The sequence below is a fragment of the Pristis pectinata genome, chromosome 40 (genome assembly GCF_009764475.1).
Source record: "Pristis pectinata isolate sPriPec2 chromosome 40, sPriPec2.1.pri, whole genome shotgun sequence".
Lineage (NCBI taxonomy): Eukaryota > Metazoa > Chordata > Chondrichthyes > Rhinopristiformes > Pristidae > Pristis > Pristis pectinata.
The window spans coordinates 4,117,301-4,132,907 of record NC_067443.1 but is presented as its reverse complement, the minus strand read 5'-3'; the positions used below and the strand labels follow the sequence as shown (position 1 = coordinate 4,132,907).

Below are 15,607 nucleotides of genomic sequence, written 5' to 3'. Positions count from 1 at the left end.
TTTTTATGCTTAACAACATTAGTGCAAGATTGAGAGAGAGAGAGCAAAAAAAACTAGTCCAAGGTAGTGTTTTCAGGTTGGTTCAAGAATTTGATGGCAGTGAGGAAGAAGCTGTTGTTGAACCTTGAGGTGTGGGTCTTCAGGCTCCCGTACCACCTCCCTGATTGAGAAGAGGGCATGGCCGAGATGGTGGGAGTCCCTGATGATGGATGTTGCTTTCCTGAGACATCGTCTCTTGTAGATGTCCTTGATGGTGGGCTGAGCTGTACCTGTGATGGAACTGGCTGAGTATTTGGTTTATTTTTGTCACCTGTAGTGGAAAAACTGTTTTTCATGCCATCGATACAGATCATTCCAAAACATAAGTACATTGAGGTAATAGAAAGGAAAAAGCAATAACAGAATGCACAACATATCATTACAATTACTGTTACAGAGAAAGTGTGGTGCAGATAGACAAATAAGGTGCAAGGGTCATGATGAGGTACATTGAGAAATCAAGATTTCAGGTCTTTTTCAAGTCTGTTCAAGAACCTGTTGAAGAAGCTGTTGTTGAACCTTGAGGTGTGGGCCTTCCTGAGACATCGCCTCTTGTAGATGTCCTCAATGGTGGGGAGAATTGTACCCGTGATGAAACTGGTCAAGATGTGCAGATATAATGTTTTCAATGTGTAAATGTTGTTTTATTTAATCCTTTCTTACCTTGTAATGGTACTAACTCCTCTGGGTTGGCATCACAGTTGTGGAATGCCAGAAGTGGTGGAAATTCACCGTCTTTCTATTTGTCAAAAGATATTTTAGATTCAGATTGGTTTATTGCCATATACACCAGGGTGAAATGAAATTCCTTGCTCGTGTGAAGCTCAGAGAATAACTGGTATACATTGTAATAAATACAGCATTAAATACCATTTTGGAATTGGTTTATTATTGTCGCGTACTGAGGTACAGTGAAAAGCTTGTCTTGCATACCGATCGTACAGTCAATTCATTACACAGTGCATTGAAGTAGTACAAGGGAAAACAATAACAGAATGCAGAATAAAGTGTAACAGTTACAGAGAAAGTGCCGTGCAGGTAGACAATAAGGTGCAAGGTCATAGCGAGGTAGATTGTGAGGTCAAGCGTCCATCTTAGTGAACTAGGGAACCGTTCAATAGTCTTATAACAGCAGGACAGAAGTTGTCCTTGAGCCTGGTGGTACATGCTTTCAGGCTTTTGTATCTTCTTCCCGATGGGAGAGGGGAGAAGAGAGAATGTTTGGGGTGGGTGGGTTCTTTGATTATGTTGGCTGCTTTACCAAGGCAGCAAGAAATGTAGACAGTCCATAGAGGGGAGGCTGGTTTCCCAGATGTGCCGAGCTGAGTCCACAACTCTGCAGTTTCTTGCGGTCCCAGGCAGAGCAGTTTCCATACCAAGCCGTGATGCATCTGGATCAGATGCTTTCTATGGTGTATTGATTAAAAATTAGTAAGGGTCGATGGGGACATGCCAGATTTCTTCAGCCTCCTGAGAAAGTAGAGGCGCTGGTGAGCTTTCTTGGCCATGGCACCTATGTGGTTGGACCATGACAGGCTATTGGTGATGTTCACTCCTAGGAACTTGAACCATTAGGTCTGTCCAAACCTTATTCCCCTCTGTTCTCCTTGTAGTTTTCAGATCTGTCCATCTTCTTGTGTTGTAAGCTCGTGAGATCTCTGTGCATTTATGCTGTCCTGATTTCAGGCAGCATGGAAACACACCCTTCAGCCCACTGAGTGCATGCTGACCATCAAGAATCAACCTGTATTAATCCTGTTTTATTTTATTTCATTATTATACTACCCAAATTTATTTGCTGTGGCACCCTAAGCTTTTGAATTCTCTCCCTAAACCCTTGCATTTCTCCACATCATCCTTTGCAACACTCTTTAAATCATGACCAAGCCTCTGGTTTGTTTGATATCCCTCTTCTGAAGCGCCTTAGTATATTATTGCAGGGTATGGTATTGGTTTATTATTGTCGTTTGTACCGAGGTCCAGTGAAAAATGTTTCTTGCATACCGATCGTACAGGTCAATTCATTACACAGTGCAATTACATTGAGTTAGTACAAAGTGCATTCATGTAGTACAGGTAAGAACAATAACAGTACAAAGTGTCACAGCTACAGAGAAAGTGCAGTGCAATAAGGTGCAAGGTCACAAGGTAGATTGTGAGGTCCTAGTCCATCTCATTGTACAAGGGAACTGTTCAATAGTCTTATCACAGTGGGGTAGAAGCTGTCCTTAAGCCTGGTGGTACGTGCCCTCAGGCTCCTGTATCTTCTACCTGATGGAAGAGGAGAGAAGAGAGAATGTCCCGGGTGGGTGGGGTCTTTGATTATGCTGGCTACTTCACCAAGACAGCAAGAGGTAAAGACAGAGTCCAAGGAGGGGAGGCTGGTGTCCATGACACACTGGGCTGTGTCCACAACTCCCTGCAGTTTCTTGCGGTCCTGGGCAGAGCAGTTGCCGTACCAAGCTGTGATATATCCAGATAGGATGCTTTCTGTGGTGCATCGGTAAAAGTTGGTGAGAGTCAAAGGGGACAAACCAAATTTCTTCAGCCTCCTGAGGAAGTAGAGGCGCTGGTGAGATAAGTGCTTGATAAATGGAAGCAGTTGTAATGCAGAAATTTAAAAAAAACTTCCATCTGTGTGTGTTTCCTGTCTATAAATCTGAACTAGCTATTCTCACACTAGTGTAACAGGCTCCCTATTATAAATTTCCAAGTCTAGACATGAAATATAAACTGTTATTGTAATAACATGCTGAAATAAGTAGTTCTCAGCAGTGGTTGTGTGATATTACAGCACAGAGGGGCCTCATCAGCCACCTCAGAACTCGGAAAGCCAGAAGGAAACAAGACATACTCGATCCTGAGGGACTTCCACAGGAGAAGAAGAACTATCCAACCATTCCTCTTTCTTCGTTACTGTGTTATTTTTCTTTTTGCCTTCAAGTGTTTATCCAGTTCTCTGAGTACACCATTGAATCTAGTTCCACCAGGTTACTTGGTAGGTTAATTAATTACTGTAAATTATCCCTAGTGTACATGGGTGTTGGAGAATCAGAGGGGAGTTGATGGGCATCTGAGAGAGAACAGGTTTTAAGGAAATAGGTGGGGAACTGGGATTGCTCTGAGAGTTGGCATTAGAATAGCCCAGCTCCTAAGTCATGAAGAAATATGGAGAAAAATCCTTTGAACAATATTCTCTCTGGCTGCCAACAATTCTGCCATTGCAAACAATTACTGTAAAGTTGGTGTATGAGTCACACCTGTGAATGTTGCATCCTTTTTTTAGGAAACACTTAAATTCAGTTTAAAGGTAATTTCATTTCCCACAAGCTTGGCACCAATAATGAAAAAGAAAGTTCAAGTTTTGAAATCCTATTTTTGTTTCAATTAATGTGCTGTTAGATTTTTCTAATTTCATTGCTTCAAGTAAGAGAACAAATATGAAAATACATACATCAACATTATTGTGGTTAAATGCAGAAAGAATGCTTTGTTTTACCTGTACATCTTAAAATATAGCATCATTAGAAAGATACAAGTATCTTTGAACTTTTGAGGTACGAAACAGACAAGATGCAAGACTGCAGATGCTGGAAAATATAGCAAAAAACAAACTGATGGAGGAACTCAGCGGGTCGAGCAGCGTCTGTGGTGCGTAGGGCAAGTAATTGTCAACATTTCTGGTCGATACCCCGCATCAGGACCCATGTTGCATGTGTATTTGAGGTTCCAGATAAACACCTTAGTCCTTTCCAAAAATTCCCAGAAAGTCAATCCCTATAGTGGTTTTAAGGTGCTCCATTTCCCTCTGTGTTTAAATACTGTCATGCTCCAGTTCTCTGCTTTCCTTTGTCTCTGCACAACTTGTGTCCCAATTCTCATTCCAGTCGATTGATGTGCAGGTTCTCCAAGTTCTTTTGAGTCCTGTTGCCTAGAATGAAAATCCCATATACCAGCTGAAGTATAACTGGGGATTTATAAAAGCTTAACTTGATTTCATAGAATCATAGAACAGTACAGCACAAAACAGGCCCTTCGGCCCACAATGTTGTGCCGACCTTTAAAACCTCTCCTAAGACTATTTAACTCTTTCCTCCTCTACATAGCCCTCTAGTTTAAATTCCTCCATATACTTATCTAACAATCTCTTGAATATGACCAATATACCCCCCTCCACCACCGCCCCAGGCAGCGCATTCCATTCCCCGACCACTCTCTGGGTAAGAAACTTCCCACCCATGCCCTCTTGTACTGAGCATTGGTGCCCTGGGAAAGAGGTGCTGGCTGTCCACTCTATCTATTCCTCTTAATATTTCGTACACCTCTATCATGTCTCCTCTCATCCTCCTCTCCAAAGAGTAAAGCCCTAGCTCCCTCAGTCTCTCCTCACAATGCATACTCTCTAAACCAGGCAGCATCCTGGTAAATCTCCTCTGCACCCTTTCCAACACTTCCACATCCTTCCTATAATGAGGCAACCAGAACTGGACACAGTACTCTAAGTGTGGTCTAACCAGCTTGCCCACCACAGACGTAAGGCTCACTGATTTCCTTGCTTAATGGAGACACAGGAGACTGCAGATGCTGGAATCTGGAGCAACAAGCAATCTGCTGGGAGAACTCAGCGGGTCGCGCAGCATCTGTGTTTGGGGGGGGGGGTGATGGTGGTGATGGGAATTGTTGATGTTTCAGGTCGAAACCTTGCATCAGGACTGAGAGTGGGAAGGGGAGGTGGCCGGTATAAAGAGGAGATAGGGATTGGCGAGGAAGGATTCCGAGGAGGGGTGTAAGATGACAGGCAGGTAGGGGAGGTAAGTGGGAGGTGGAGTGAATGACAGATGGAGGCAGGCAAAGAGAGTTGCTAGGTTCAAAGATTTGTTTACAGCCCCTTCTCTCCATCTTGCTACCCCCAACTCCCTTCACCTCAGGAAGGATTATCTTTCTTCTCTCTTGCTGTGCCTACTTTAAAATTGTGCCATTGTGTTTACAACACCTCTGTGGATTTATCATCATACTTATCTGTGTTAATTGCATCTGCCACCTCAATGCAGATGTCACCAGGGAGACCTCCTGTATTTCATTCAAGTACGAAAATCAATAAAATGCTGGAACTCCGAAATAAGAACAGATTCTTTGAACTTCAGACAATTGGACTATGTATTCTAGATCGCTCACCAACACTTTAGCAGGTCAGGCAGCGGCTGTGGAAAAGGAAACCGTTAATATTTCGGGTCTTGAACCTTTCTTCCGATCAAGGGTCCCAGATCTGAAACATTAACCGTTTCTCTTTCCACAGATTCTGCCTGACTTGCTGTTTGCTCCAGTACAACTGGTTGTTCACTATATCCTAGTTCTGTATCATTGTTAAATTTTGTATTGGTTTGTACAGTGAAAAACTTGTCTTGCCTACCGTCTGTACAGGTCAATTCATTACACGGTGCAGTTACATTGAGTTAGTACAGAGAGCATTGAGGTAGTACAGGTAAAAATAATAACAGTACAGAGTAAAGTGTCACAGCTACAGAGAGAGTGCAGTGCAATAAGGTGCACAGTCACAACAAATAGATCGTGAGGTCAGAGTCCATCTCATCGTATAAGGGAACCGTTCAATAGTCTTATCACAGTGGGATAGAAGCTGTCCTTGAGCCTGGTATGTGCCCTCAGGCTCCTGTATCCCTGTATGGAAGAGGAGAGAATGACCCGGGTGGGTGGGGTCTTTGACTATGCTAGCTGATTCACCAAGACAACAAGAGGTAAAGACAGAGTCCAAGGAGGAGAGGCTGGTGTCCGTGATGCGCTGGGCTGTGTCCACAACTCTCTGCAGTTTCTTGCGGTCCTGGGCAGAGCAGTTGCCGTACCAAGCGGTGATACATTCGGATAGGATGCTTTCAGTGTTGCATCGGTAAAAGTTGGACAAACCGAATTTCTTTAGCTTCCTGAGGAAGTAGAGGTGCTAGTGAGCTTTCTTGGCCATGGCATCTATGTAATTCGACCAGGACGGGCTTTTGGTGATGTTCACTCCCAGGAACTTGAAGCTCTTAACCCTCTTGAACAATGCCCTAACATGGGACCCTGGGGAATGTTGATTATGCCTGTCTGCCGTAGTCCTTGCTATCTAGCCCTTGGTCAATGCTGCACTGTGCTTTTCAATTCGTGTTTTATGTTTTGTTACGGCGTTCAGAAATCAAGAGCAATTGATGCTACAGCATTCCTACACCTCTGTCACTGGTGTGGAAGAAACTTTGCAGCCCAAATTGGTGTAATCAGCCATCTCTGTTTACAGCGCAACACTATAGACTTGATGTCATGGACTTGCCACAATGCCGCATGTACCACCAGATGCGAGGACAGCTTCTGTCCCACTGTTATCAGACTCTTGAATGGACCTCAGAATCAGATTCATTATCACTGACACATGACGTGAGATTTTTTGTTTTGCGGCAGCAGCACAGTGCAAAGACACAAAAATCTATAAATTACAAAAATAAATAGTGCAAAAAGAAAGGAATACCGAGGTAGTGTTCATGGATCTTTCAGAAATCTGATGGCGGAGGGGAAGAAGCTGTTTTTGAATCGTTAAGTTTGGGTCTTCAGGCTCTTGTACCTCCTACAAGAAGGGGGCATGTCCTGTATGGTGAGTGTCCTTAGTGATGGGCACCACCTCTTGAAGATGTCCTTGATGGGTAGAGATATGTTCGTGATGGAGCTGGCTGAGTCTGCAACCCTCTGCAGCCTCTTGCGATCCTGTGCATTGGAGCCTCTATACCTCTCATACGATAAAAACTCTTGATCTCCCAATCTATCTCGTCGTGGTCCTTGCTCTTTATCTGTCTACCTGCACTGCACTTTCTCTGTAACTGTAACACTACATTCTGCATTCTGTTTTCCCTTTTTACTACGTCAATGTACTTGTGTATGGAATGATCTCTCTGGATGGCATGCAGACAAAAGCTTTTCACAGTATCTTGGTACATGTGACAAGAGTAAACCAATACCATCAATAATTCTCGAGCGATTTACAAGCCATGTAGGAGCACATCGTTTGAGTTTATGCCAGCTCCGTGGGTTTCCTCCAGGTGCTCTGATTTCCTCCCACATTCCAAAGACGTACGGGTTAGGAAGTTATGGGCATGCTATGATGGTGCAGGAAGCGTGGCGACACTTGCGGGCTGCCCCCAGAACACGCTATGCAAAAAGATGCATTTCACTGTGTGTTTCAATGTACATGGATTAATAAAGATATCTTATCTAGTAATCCCATCTCCCTCTAACTTGCGCCTCACCATGCTGCCCAGTTAACAAAGGTAAATTTTGTTTGGAATTCAAAAAAAAAAGTGATGGAGTGGTGTGAGAGAGTTCAACGAGTTGCTGTGCATGGCTTTCCACCGAGCGTTGCTGTTTATACTGGGGGAAAGGTTGACACAAGAAAGGTTACAAGAGGTCCAGTTATTTTTCAGGTTAGGAAGCCTGAGGCTCTGTGGTAAGGTTGTGAGTTTGGGACCCATTCTGGAGACTTGGGACAACCAATATTCCCAATTTGGGGTAGGTGGGTGGGGAGGGTGGCAATGGTGCACAGTGGAAGGGAGATTTGCCGGGGTTGTTTAAACCCACCTGAGCCAGCAGTGTCAAGGTTCTTGCTGTTGGCTCGGGTGGGGTTAAACAGCCCCCTGCAAATTTTGAGAAATGGTATGGGGATTCCCTCCAGCTTCCTCGAAGTTCTGTTCGTGGGATCTTGCCGTGTGCAAATTAATAGCCGCCTTTCTGACTTGACTACCCCCCAGCCAACACGTAGCTCATTGGTTGCAAAGGGCTGTGCAAGCTTGTGAAGGTGCTTTTACCACGGAGCACATGTATAATTAAAATTGTTAAACTTAAATGCGGTTCTTGCTGCTGTTGGAGACAAAAGTTTGCTGAGAGCATCATTTGGTTTTGGCTTTTTTAAAAAAAAGTACAGCGTCCCTGTTGTTGCTGTGGTAACAGTGGTTGGTCTTTTGGAGAGTTTTGATTGCAGTTCCGTTGCCAGGACAACCCACGTCTCATTTAATTCAGGATACAAGCAGTGATGATGCAAAAAATGTGAGTGTTCAGACTTCCACACTCTGCTGGATATCTGGCTGGGCCAGTTTGTCTGCGTCTGCTGAATTCGCGTTCAGCTTGGTTTGTGCGGGATTTTTATTTTCCCTTCTTGTTGTCGATCCATCCCCTCTGCTCGTCTTAAACCTGCCTGTCTTAAACCCATTTACAAATGAGATGCTGTGCTACGTTAAAGATCCTTTCTCATTGCTCATTCATGTGATGTGGGTGTTGCAGGCTCTGTTGTCTATTCTTAATCGCCCTTGAATCGAGTGGCTTGCAGGGCCATATCGGTGGGCAGTGAACACAGTGTTGTTGATCTGGAGTCCGCAAATACACACACATTAGGTAAGGACAGCAGGTGCCCTTCCTCATAGCACATTATTTAACCGTGTGATAGAGCAGCAACAGCGCAGTAGTTAGTGCTCCTACCTCATGGCTTCTGGGACCCGGTTCGATCCTGACCTCGGCTGCTGCCTGTATAGAGTTTACACGTTCTACCTACGGGGTTCCCTCCCAGGTACTCTGGTTCCCTCCCACATCACAACGACGTGCTGGTCACTCTCATACAGCATGCAAACAGGCCCTTCGGCCCAACTCGTCCATGCCGACTGTGTTGCCCAGCGAGCTGGTCCCATCTGCCCGCGTTTGGCCTACAGCCCTCTAAACCTCTCCTATCCATGATGGCTTTTAAATGTTGCTAATGTGCCCACCTCAACCACTATTTCTGGCAGCTCATGCCAAATACGCACCACCCTCTGCGTGAAGAAGCTGCCCCTGATGTCCCTTTTAAATCTCTGACCTCTGCTCTTAACCCTATGCCCTCTTGGTTTTTAGTACCCCTCCCTGGGGAAAAAGACTGTGTGCCTTCACCCTGTCTATTCCCCTCATGATCTTGAATACCTCTATTGGGTCACCCCCTCAATCCCCTACATTCCTGTCCTGGTCTGTGCAACCTCTCATTGTAACTCGAGCCCCCAAGTCCAGGCAACATCCTGGTAAATCTTTTCTGCACTCTGGTTGTTCAATTGGCCACTGTAAATAGCAGCTAGTGTAAGTAAGTGGCAAAAGAATCAAAAGGAGATTTGCTGGGCATGTGAGAGGGGAATAATGTAGCAGGGTTATATGGAAATAGAGAGAGGGAATGGGACAGATGGGATCCGGCATAGACCCATTGGGCCAATTGGCAGCCTCCTATATCATTAGTAAGCATGTATTTTTTGTGGAAGTCCTCTGTTTCATGCCACCATTACACTTAATTGCTCTTTATTTTGGATTTTTTTAATTAACTGCTTAACTTCCCTGTCTGCTGTGGTGGGATTTGGATCATTACCTCAGTAACATATCCAATCTGGTTCACTATCTTTGTAGCCAATTTGTATTTATACCACTAAATCATCTTCTCTCTGGGGAAGACAAAGTGCAGCAGATACTCTGCAGATCAGACAGCATCTGTGGAGAGAGAGTAGACATAATATTTCAGGTGAAAGGTCATCGACCTGAAACACTATCTCTGCTTCTCTCTCCACAGATGCTGCCTGACCCACGGCATTATTGTCAGCTTTGATTTCATTTTGGGTTTTCAGCACGTGCAGTTTTTTGGCTTTTTGACGACTCCTCAGTGAATCTGTTCCACAGTGTCATTGTCCTGAGAGTTAGAGATTGGGTGGGAGCAGTTTCCCCAATCTTCTAAAGTTCCATTATATGCCAACTTAAATTTTGCAAAGCAGCACTGGATCTTATCTTTCCAAACTAGGAATTTTGTTTGGAAGTCCTATCTTTTATTTCTTGTTTAGATTCTGGGAATGTTTATGGACAGTGTGAAGGAGAGGCTGAGGGGAGATGGCCAGTATAAAATGGTGAAGGGAAGGGGTGGAGCAAGAACTGGAGGCTCTCTGGGTGGTTGGGGAGGTTGATAGGCAGATGGGGGAAGGGATCCACCTATCGCTTGCCAGCTCTCGCTCCACCCCCTCATCGCCTTACACTGGCTGTCTGCCCTCTAACTTTCAGTCTTGACCTGAAACGTCGACCGTCCATTTCCCTCCACAGATGCTGCCTGACCCGCTGAGTTCCCCAGCCTTTTGTGTGTTTCTCCAGACTCCAGCATCTGCAGCCTCTTGCGCCTCCAATTCTGTTGCTCGGGGTGCGTTAAATTTTGTTAGACCTCTTCCTGCTGGTCAGGTCTGTCTGCTGTGTCTCTTTATTTGTTCGGATGTTTTACCTGCACTGACCTTTCCTTTCTCACATCCTCAAGTTGTAGAAATGGCTTCAGAGATTGGAGGACCTCTGGGTGTGTCTGTGGCTGGAAACGCTGGAGCGGGAACGCAACCTCAGGCTGGCGGGGGCATCATGTCTCGGGCACCCAAGAGGCGCCCAGGGTAAGGAAGTTTGTAATCTGCTTTCTGCGGGGAGACTGTTCTGATTGAATGATTTTGTCAGTAGTGAGAATATGTCCCAACGAACCAAGATGTCCATCCAAGCAAGTTCCCTTTGGCCTGCATTCCTCTAAACCTTCCCCTATCCCATGTGCTTGTCCAAGTGTCTTTTAAATATTGTTGTACCTGTCTCAACCACTTCCTCTGGCAGCTCGTTCCATATACGGACCACCTCTGTGTGGAAAAATTTGCCCCCTCCCACCTCACACGCACTCCCCCTCCCTGGGAAAAGGACTGTGTGCATTCACCCCATCCTCACCCCCTCAGGATTTGATACACCTCCCATAGGATCTCCCCTCTTTCCATCAAGCTCCAAGGAATAAAGTCCTAGCGGGCCCAACCTCTCCCTACAACTCAGGCCTTTGAGTCCCAGCAACATTCTCGTAGATCTTCTTTGCACTCTTTCCAGCTTAGTGATGTCTTTCCCACAACAGGCAAACCACAATACTCCAGATGACGCCTCGCCAAAGGACGTGAGCCTGTTTCCCTGCTGTGTAGCTCTATGAACAGTGGTAGCAGTAACTGATACAGCTCCCCGAACCTGTTCTGCAGTTCAGTTAGATAAAGGCTAATTTGATTACTGGCCTGAACTCCTCGGATCCCTCGGATTCTGCTGTAGGGCTTTTTAAGAAAACTGGATTCCACATTATTGGGCATCTGCCACAATGGGCTGAATTGTTTGACCTGCTCCCTGGGACTTGCTCTCCACCCAGCCAATCCCATGCTGCAGACCTTTCTGTATCTGCAACGGACCCTGTGAATCAAACCAATCACATCTAACTAACAATCTGCTGGAAGAACTCAGCAGGTCAAGCTGCATCTGTGGGAGGGAAGGAACTGCCGACGTTTTGGGTCAAAACGTCCTTTCCTCCCACAGATGCTGCCCGACCCACTGAGTTCTTCGAGTGGATTGTTTGTTGCTCCAGATTCCAGCCTCTGCATTTCCCCCCGCCCCCCCCCCATGCCTCTGCAGCCCCCTCGTGCCTGTCTGGTGTAATAGCTCGCAGTGCACCAAGTGACGTGTATAGTTGAGGGGGAAAATTGTGAGTTACAAAGTAAAACCACTACAGTTGTGGTTTAATGTAAGGATTTAAATGTTTTTAATAAAAGTATAAACCATGTTTCCCCTCCGCTGCACACACCCGCAGCCTGGAAGCTGCCCACGGGTAACGAACGGGTTCCATTTTTACAGACATCCATAAGACTTAAGTCCGGGAAAGATTTAAAAGGGGATCTAAGGGGCAAGTTTTTCCAAACAGATGGTGGTGGATATATAGATAAGGTATCTTTATTAGTCATATGTACATCAAAACACACAGTGAAATGCATCTTTTGAGAAGTGTTTTGGGGGCAGCAGGCAAGTGTCGCCATGCTTCCGGCACCAACATAGCAATCCCACAACCTCCTAACCCGTACGTCTTTGGAACGTGGGAGGAAACCGGAGCACCTGGAGGAAACCCACGCAGACGTGGGGTGAACATACAAACTCCTTACAGACGGTGGCTGGAATTGAACCCGGGTCGCTGGCGCTGTAATAGTGTTATGCTAACCGCTACAGAACGAGCTGCCAGAGGAAGTGGTTAAGGCGGGTACAATTATAATATTTTTAAGACATTTAGACAGTTACATGGATAAGGAAGATTTAGAGGAATGTGGGCCAAACACAGGCAAATGGGATTAGCTCAAGCAAATAACTTGTCGGAAAAGCCTGTTATTCGTTGGGCTGAAGGGCCTGATTCCATGCTGTATGACTCTGTTAATTTTGTCCATAAGTGAGAAAAAACACAAAATATCACAAGAACTGCACCTCCACAGTGTTGTAATTAATGGCATCAACAGCACATAAGACTGATTTTTAACAAAAGAACAATTACTGAAAGTGGAGAGAGAGAGAGATAGGAAACTAGATCTGCCCTTCGTAGGAATGAATGTACGTCAGACTTTTGAACTTAGTAATACTATGGGAGCTCGTTTGTATGTAGGAGGTGTCCCCAAGTTGGGTGTTAGTAAAAGTAAACATCACTGTTCAGCAGTTTTGTCTGCAACTTTAGGAAGTTTGTCCTGCAACTTGCATTGGGTCTTATCCATAGTCACATGGGTTACGTTGGTAAAGTGTATAAGGAAAGATTTAATGTGTTCTGTAAAATCATGATGAAATTAAACCTCCAGGACTGTGCAGGCACGGTAGTGTAGTGGTTAGCGTAACGCTATTACAGCGCCAGTGACCGGGGTTCAATTCCGGCCGCTGTCTGTAAGGAGTTTGTACGTTCTCCCTGTGTCTGCGTGGGTTTCCTCCGGGTGCTCCAGTTTCCTCCCACGTTCCAAAGACGTACGGGTTAGGAAGTTGTGGGCGTGCTATGTCGGCACAGGAAGCGTGGCGACACTTGCGGGCTGCCCCCATAACATTCCACGCAAAAGGATGCATTTCACTGTGTTTCGATGTACATGTGACTGATAAAGAGATCTGATCTTATCGCCTCAGCCTTCCAAGCTCGGTGTAGTCTCAGCTCTACGTCATTGACTCCACTTACTTACGTGCTCTGTGTTGCAAGCCCCAGCTAGTTCTTTGGCAATTGGTTGCCTGGGGCCCCAGTTCTCTCGTACTCATTTTGCTTCATTGTCTGTTAAGATATTTCTTAAGTCTGCCTCTTAAATAGTGTGCGATCTGTTCTAATCTCTCCTTCTTATCAACTTTTGTCTGATGTGCATGACTTTGAGGTACCTTGTGGTGTTTTCTGTTAGAATAGTGCGGCATTGAAAGAAACCAATTCCCCCATCTCATGCTGTCGGCTCTTTGAAGACCAGTCAAGTTATTCCTGCACACTGCACATACAACCTTACTACTCGAATGCAGTTCTATTGAACTATAAACTCCAAAATCCTGACCATTGATCATAGAAACATAGAAAACTTACAGCACAATTCAGGTCCTTTGGCCCACGAAGCTGTGCCGAACATGTCCCTACCTTAGAAATTACTAGGCTTACCCATAGCCCTCTATTTTTCTAAGCTCCATGTACCTATCCAAAAGTCTCTTAAAAGACCCTATCGTATCCGCCTCCCCCACCGTTGCTGGCAGCCCATTCCACGCACTCACCACTCTCTGAGTAAAAAAACTTACCCCTGACATCTCCTTTGTACCTACTCCCCAGCACCTTAAACCTGTGTCCTCTTGTGGCAACCATTTCAGCCCTGGGGAAAAGCCTCTGACTATCCACACGATCAATGCCTCTTATCATCTTATACACCTCTATCAGGTCATCTCTCATCCTCCGTCGCTCCAAGGAGAAAAGGCCGAGTTCACTCAACCTGTTTTCATAAAGGCATGCTCCCCAATCCAGGCAATGGATTATCGATTTTCTTTTCCAAAAACAAATTCTTGTTTCACAGCTGGTTCTGCAGTTCATTTCAAATAGTGAGTTCTCTCATCAGGTTCAAGTTGAAGTTTATTGTCATAGGCATTTGTACACTGGGTATAAAAATTAACTTTTTGCAGCAGTGGCACAGTACGTTACAAGATGAGGACCAACATAAACTTAAGTTAACATTATATATACACATGGAAAATAAACAGCAAATTAAACATAGAACAGTGCAGCACAGGAACAGGCCCGTCAGCCCATGATGTTGCGCCAATCTAATTAAGCTAATGATGCCTAATTAAACTAATTCCTTCTGCCTGCACATGGTCCATATCCCTCCATTCCCTGCATATTGATGTGCCTGTCCAAGAACCTCTTAAATGCCTCTGTTGTATCTGTCTCCACCACCACCCCTGGCAGTGACACTAATGAAAGATTCAGAGAGAGAGAAAAAAAATATTGTCTGAGGTAGCGTTAGGGTTTCTCAGGTGGGTTCAAGGACCTGATGGTGGTGGGGAAGGAGGTGTTGTTGAACCTTGAGATGTGGGGCCTTCAGGCTCCTGTACCTCCTGCCTGATAGCAGCATCAAGAAGAGGGCACGGCCTGGATGGTGGGGGTCCCCTGATGATGGATGTCGCCTTCCTGAGACATCGCCTCTTGTAGATGTTCCTCGATGGTGGGGAGAGCTGTACCCGTGATGGCCGAGTCCACCACTCTGTCCTGTGCATTGGTGTTTCCGTTGCAGGCTGCGATGCAGCCAGTCAGAATGTTTTCCACTGTACATCTGCAGAAGTTTGTCAGCATATTCGAAGACATGCTAAATCTCCTTAAACTTCTAAGAAAGTAGAGACCGTATCAATCCTTTCACCTTTTGGAAGCAGTGAATGCTTATTTGCTCTGCCACATGTACAATCAAAACCTTTGCCAAACCAGGTTTACTGACATCTCTGCCTTGTTTCTCATTTCTGCTGAGGTCATTGTCAATACATTGCAGTGATCCTTTGATTATTTGTTCTTTGTTCCAGATTAGATTTTGATGATGACGATGACGGGGAAGGGAGCAGCAAGTTCCCCAGGTTTGTGCAACTCTGCATTTATTCATTAAGCTATTAAGTTTTAAAATGTCCAATTCATTTGTGTTCTCCAATCCATAGAACAGTACAGCACAATACAGGCCCTTCAGCCCACCACGTTGTGCCGACCTTTAAACCTCGCCTAAGACTATCTAACCCCTTCCTCCCACATATCCCCCTATTTTAAATTCCTCCATATGCTTATCTAACAATCTCTTGAACTTGACCAACATATCAGCCTCCACCGCCACCCCAGGCAGTGCATTCCATGCCCCAACCACTCTGGGTGAAAAACCTCCCTCTGATATCTCCCTTGAACTTCCCACCCATTACCTTAAAGCCATGCCCTCTTGTATTGAGCATTGGTGCCATGGGTCATCAAGGCCCCCTTCTTTGGTGAATACTGAAGAGAGGTATTCATTGAGAACCTCACCCACTTCCACAGCTTCCAGGCACATCTTCCCACCTTTGTCTCCGATCGGTCCTACCTTACTCTCGTCATCCTTCTTCTCTTTCACGTACGAGAAAAAGCCTTGGGATTCTCCTTAACCCTACTCACCAAAGCCTTTTCATGTCCCTTCTCGCTCTCCTCAGCCCCTTCTTGTCCCTTCCTTGCTACTTTATA

The 15,607-nt window shown here is 45.4% G+C and overlaps 1 protein-coding gene across 1 annotated transcript in view; it reads left to right on the top strand.

Moving 5' to 3' along the window:
* LOC127587338 (aryl hydrocarbon receptor nuclear translocator-like) overlaps positions 1-15,607 on the top strand; it is a 60,707-nt gene that overhangs the window by 900 nt on the left and 44,200 nt on the right. Inside the window, 2 exon segments of the mRNA XM_052045586.1 lie at positions 10,367-10,490; positions 14,935-14,985. Of these exon segments, the coding sequence (XP_051901546.1) occupies positions 10,367-10,490; positions 14,935-14,985 (175 nt within the window).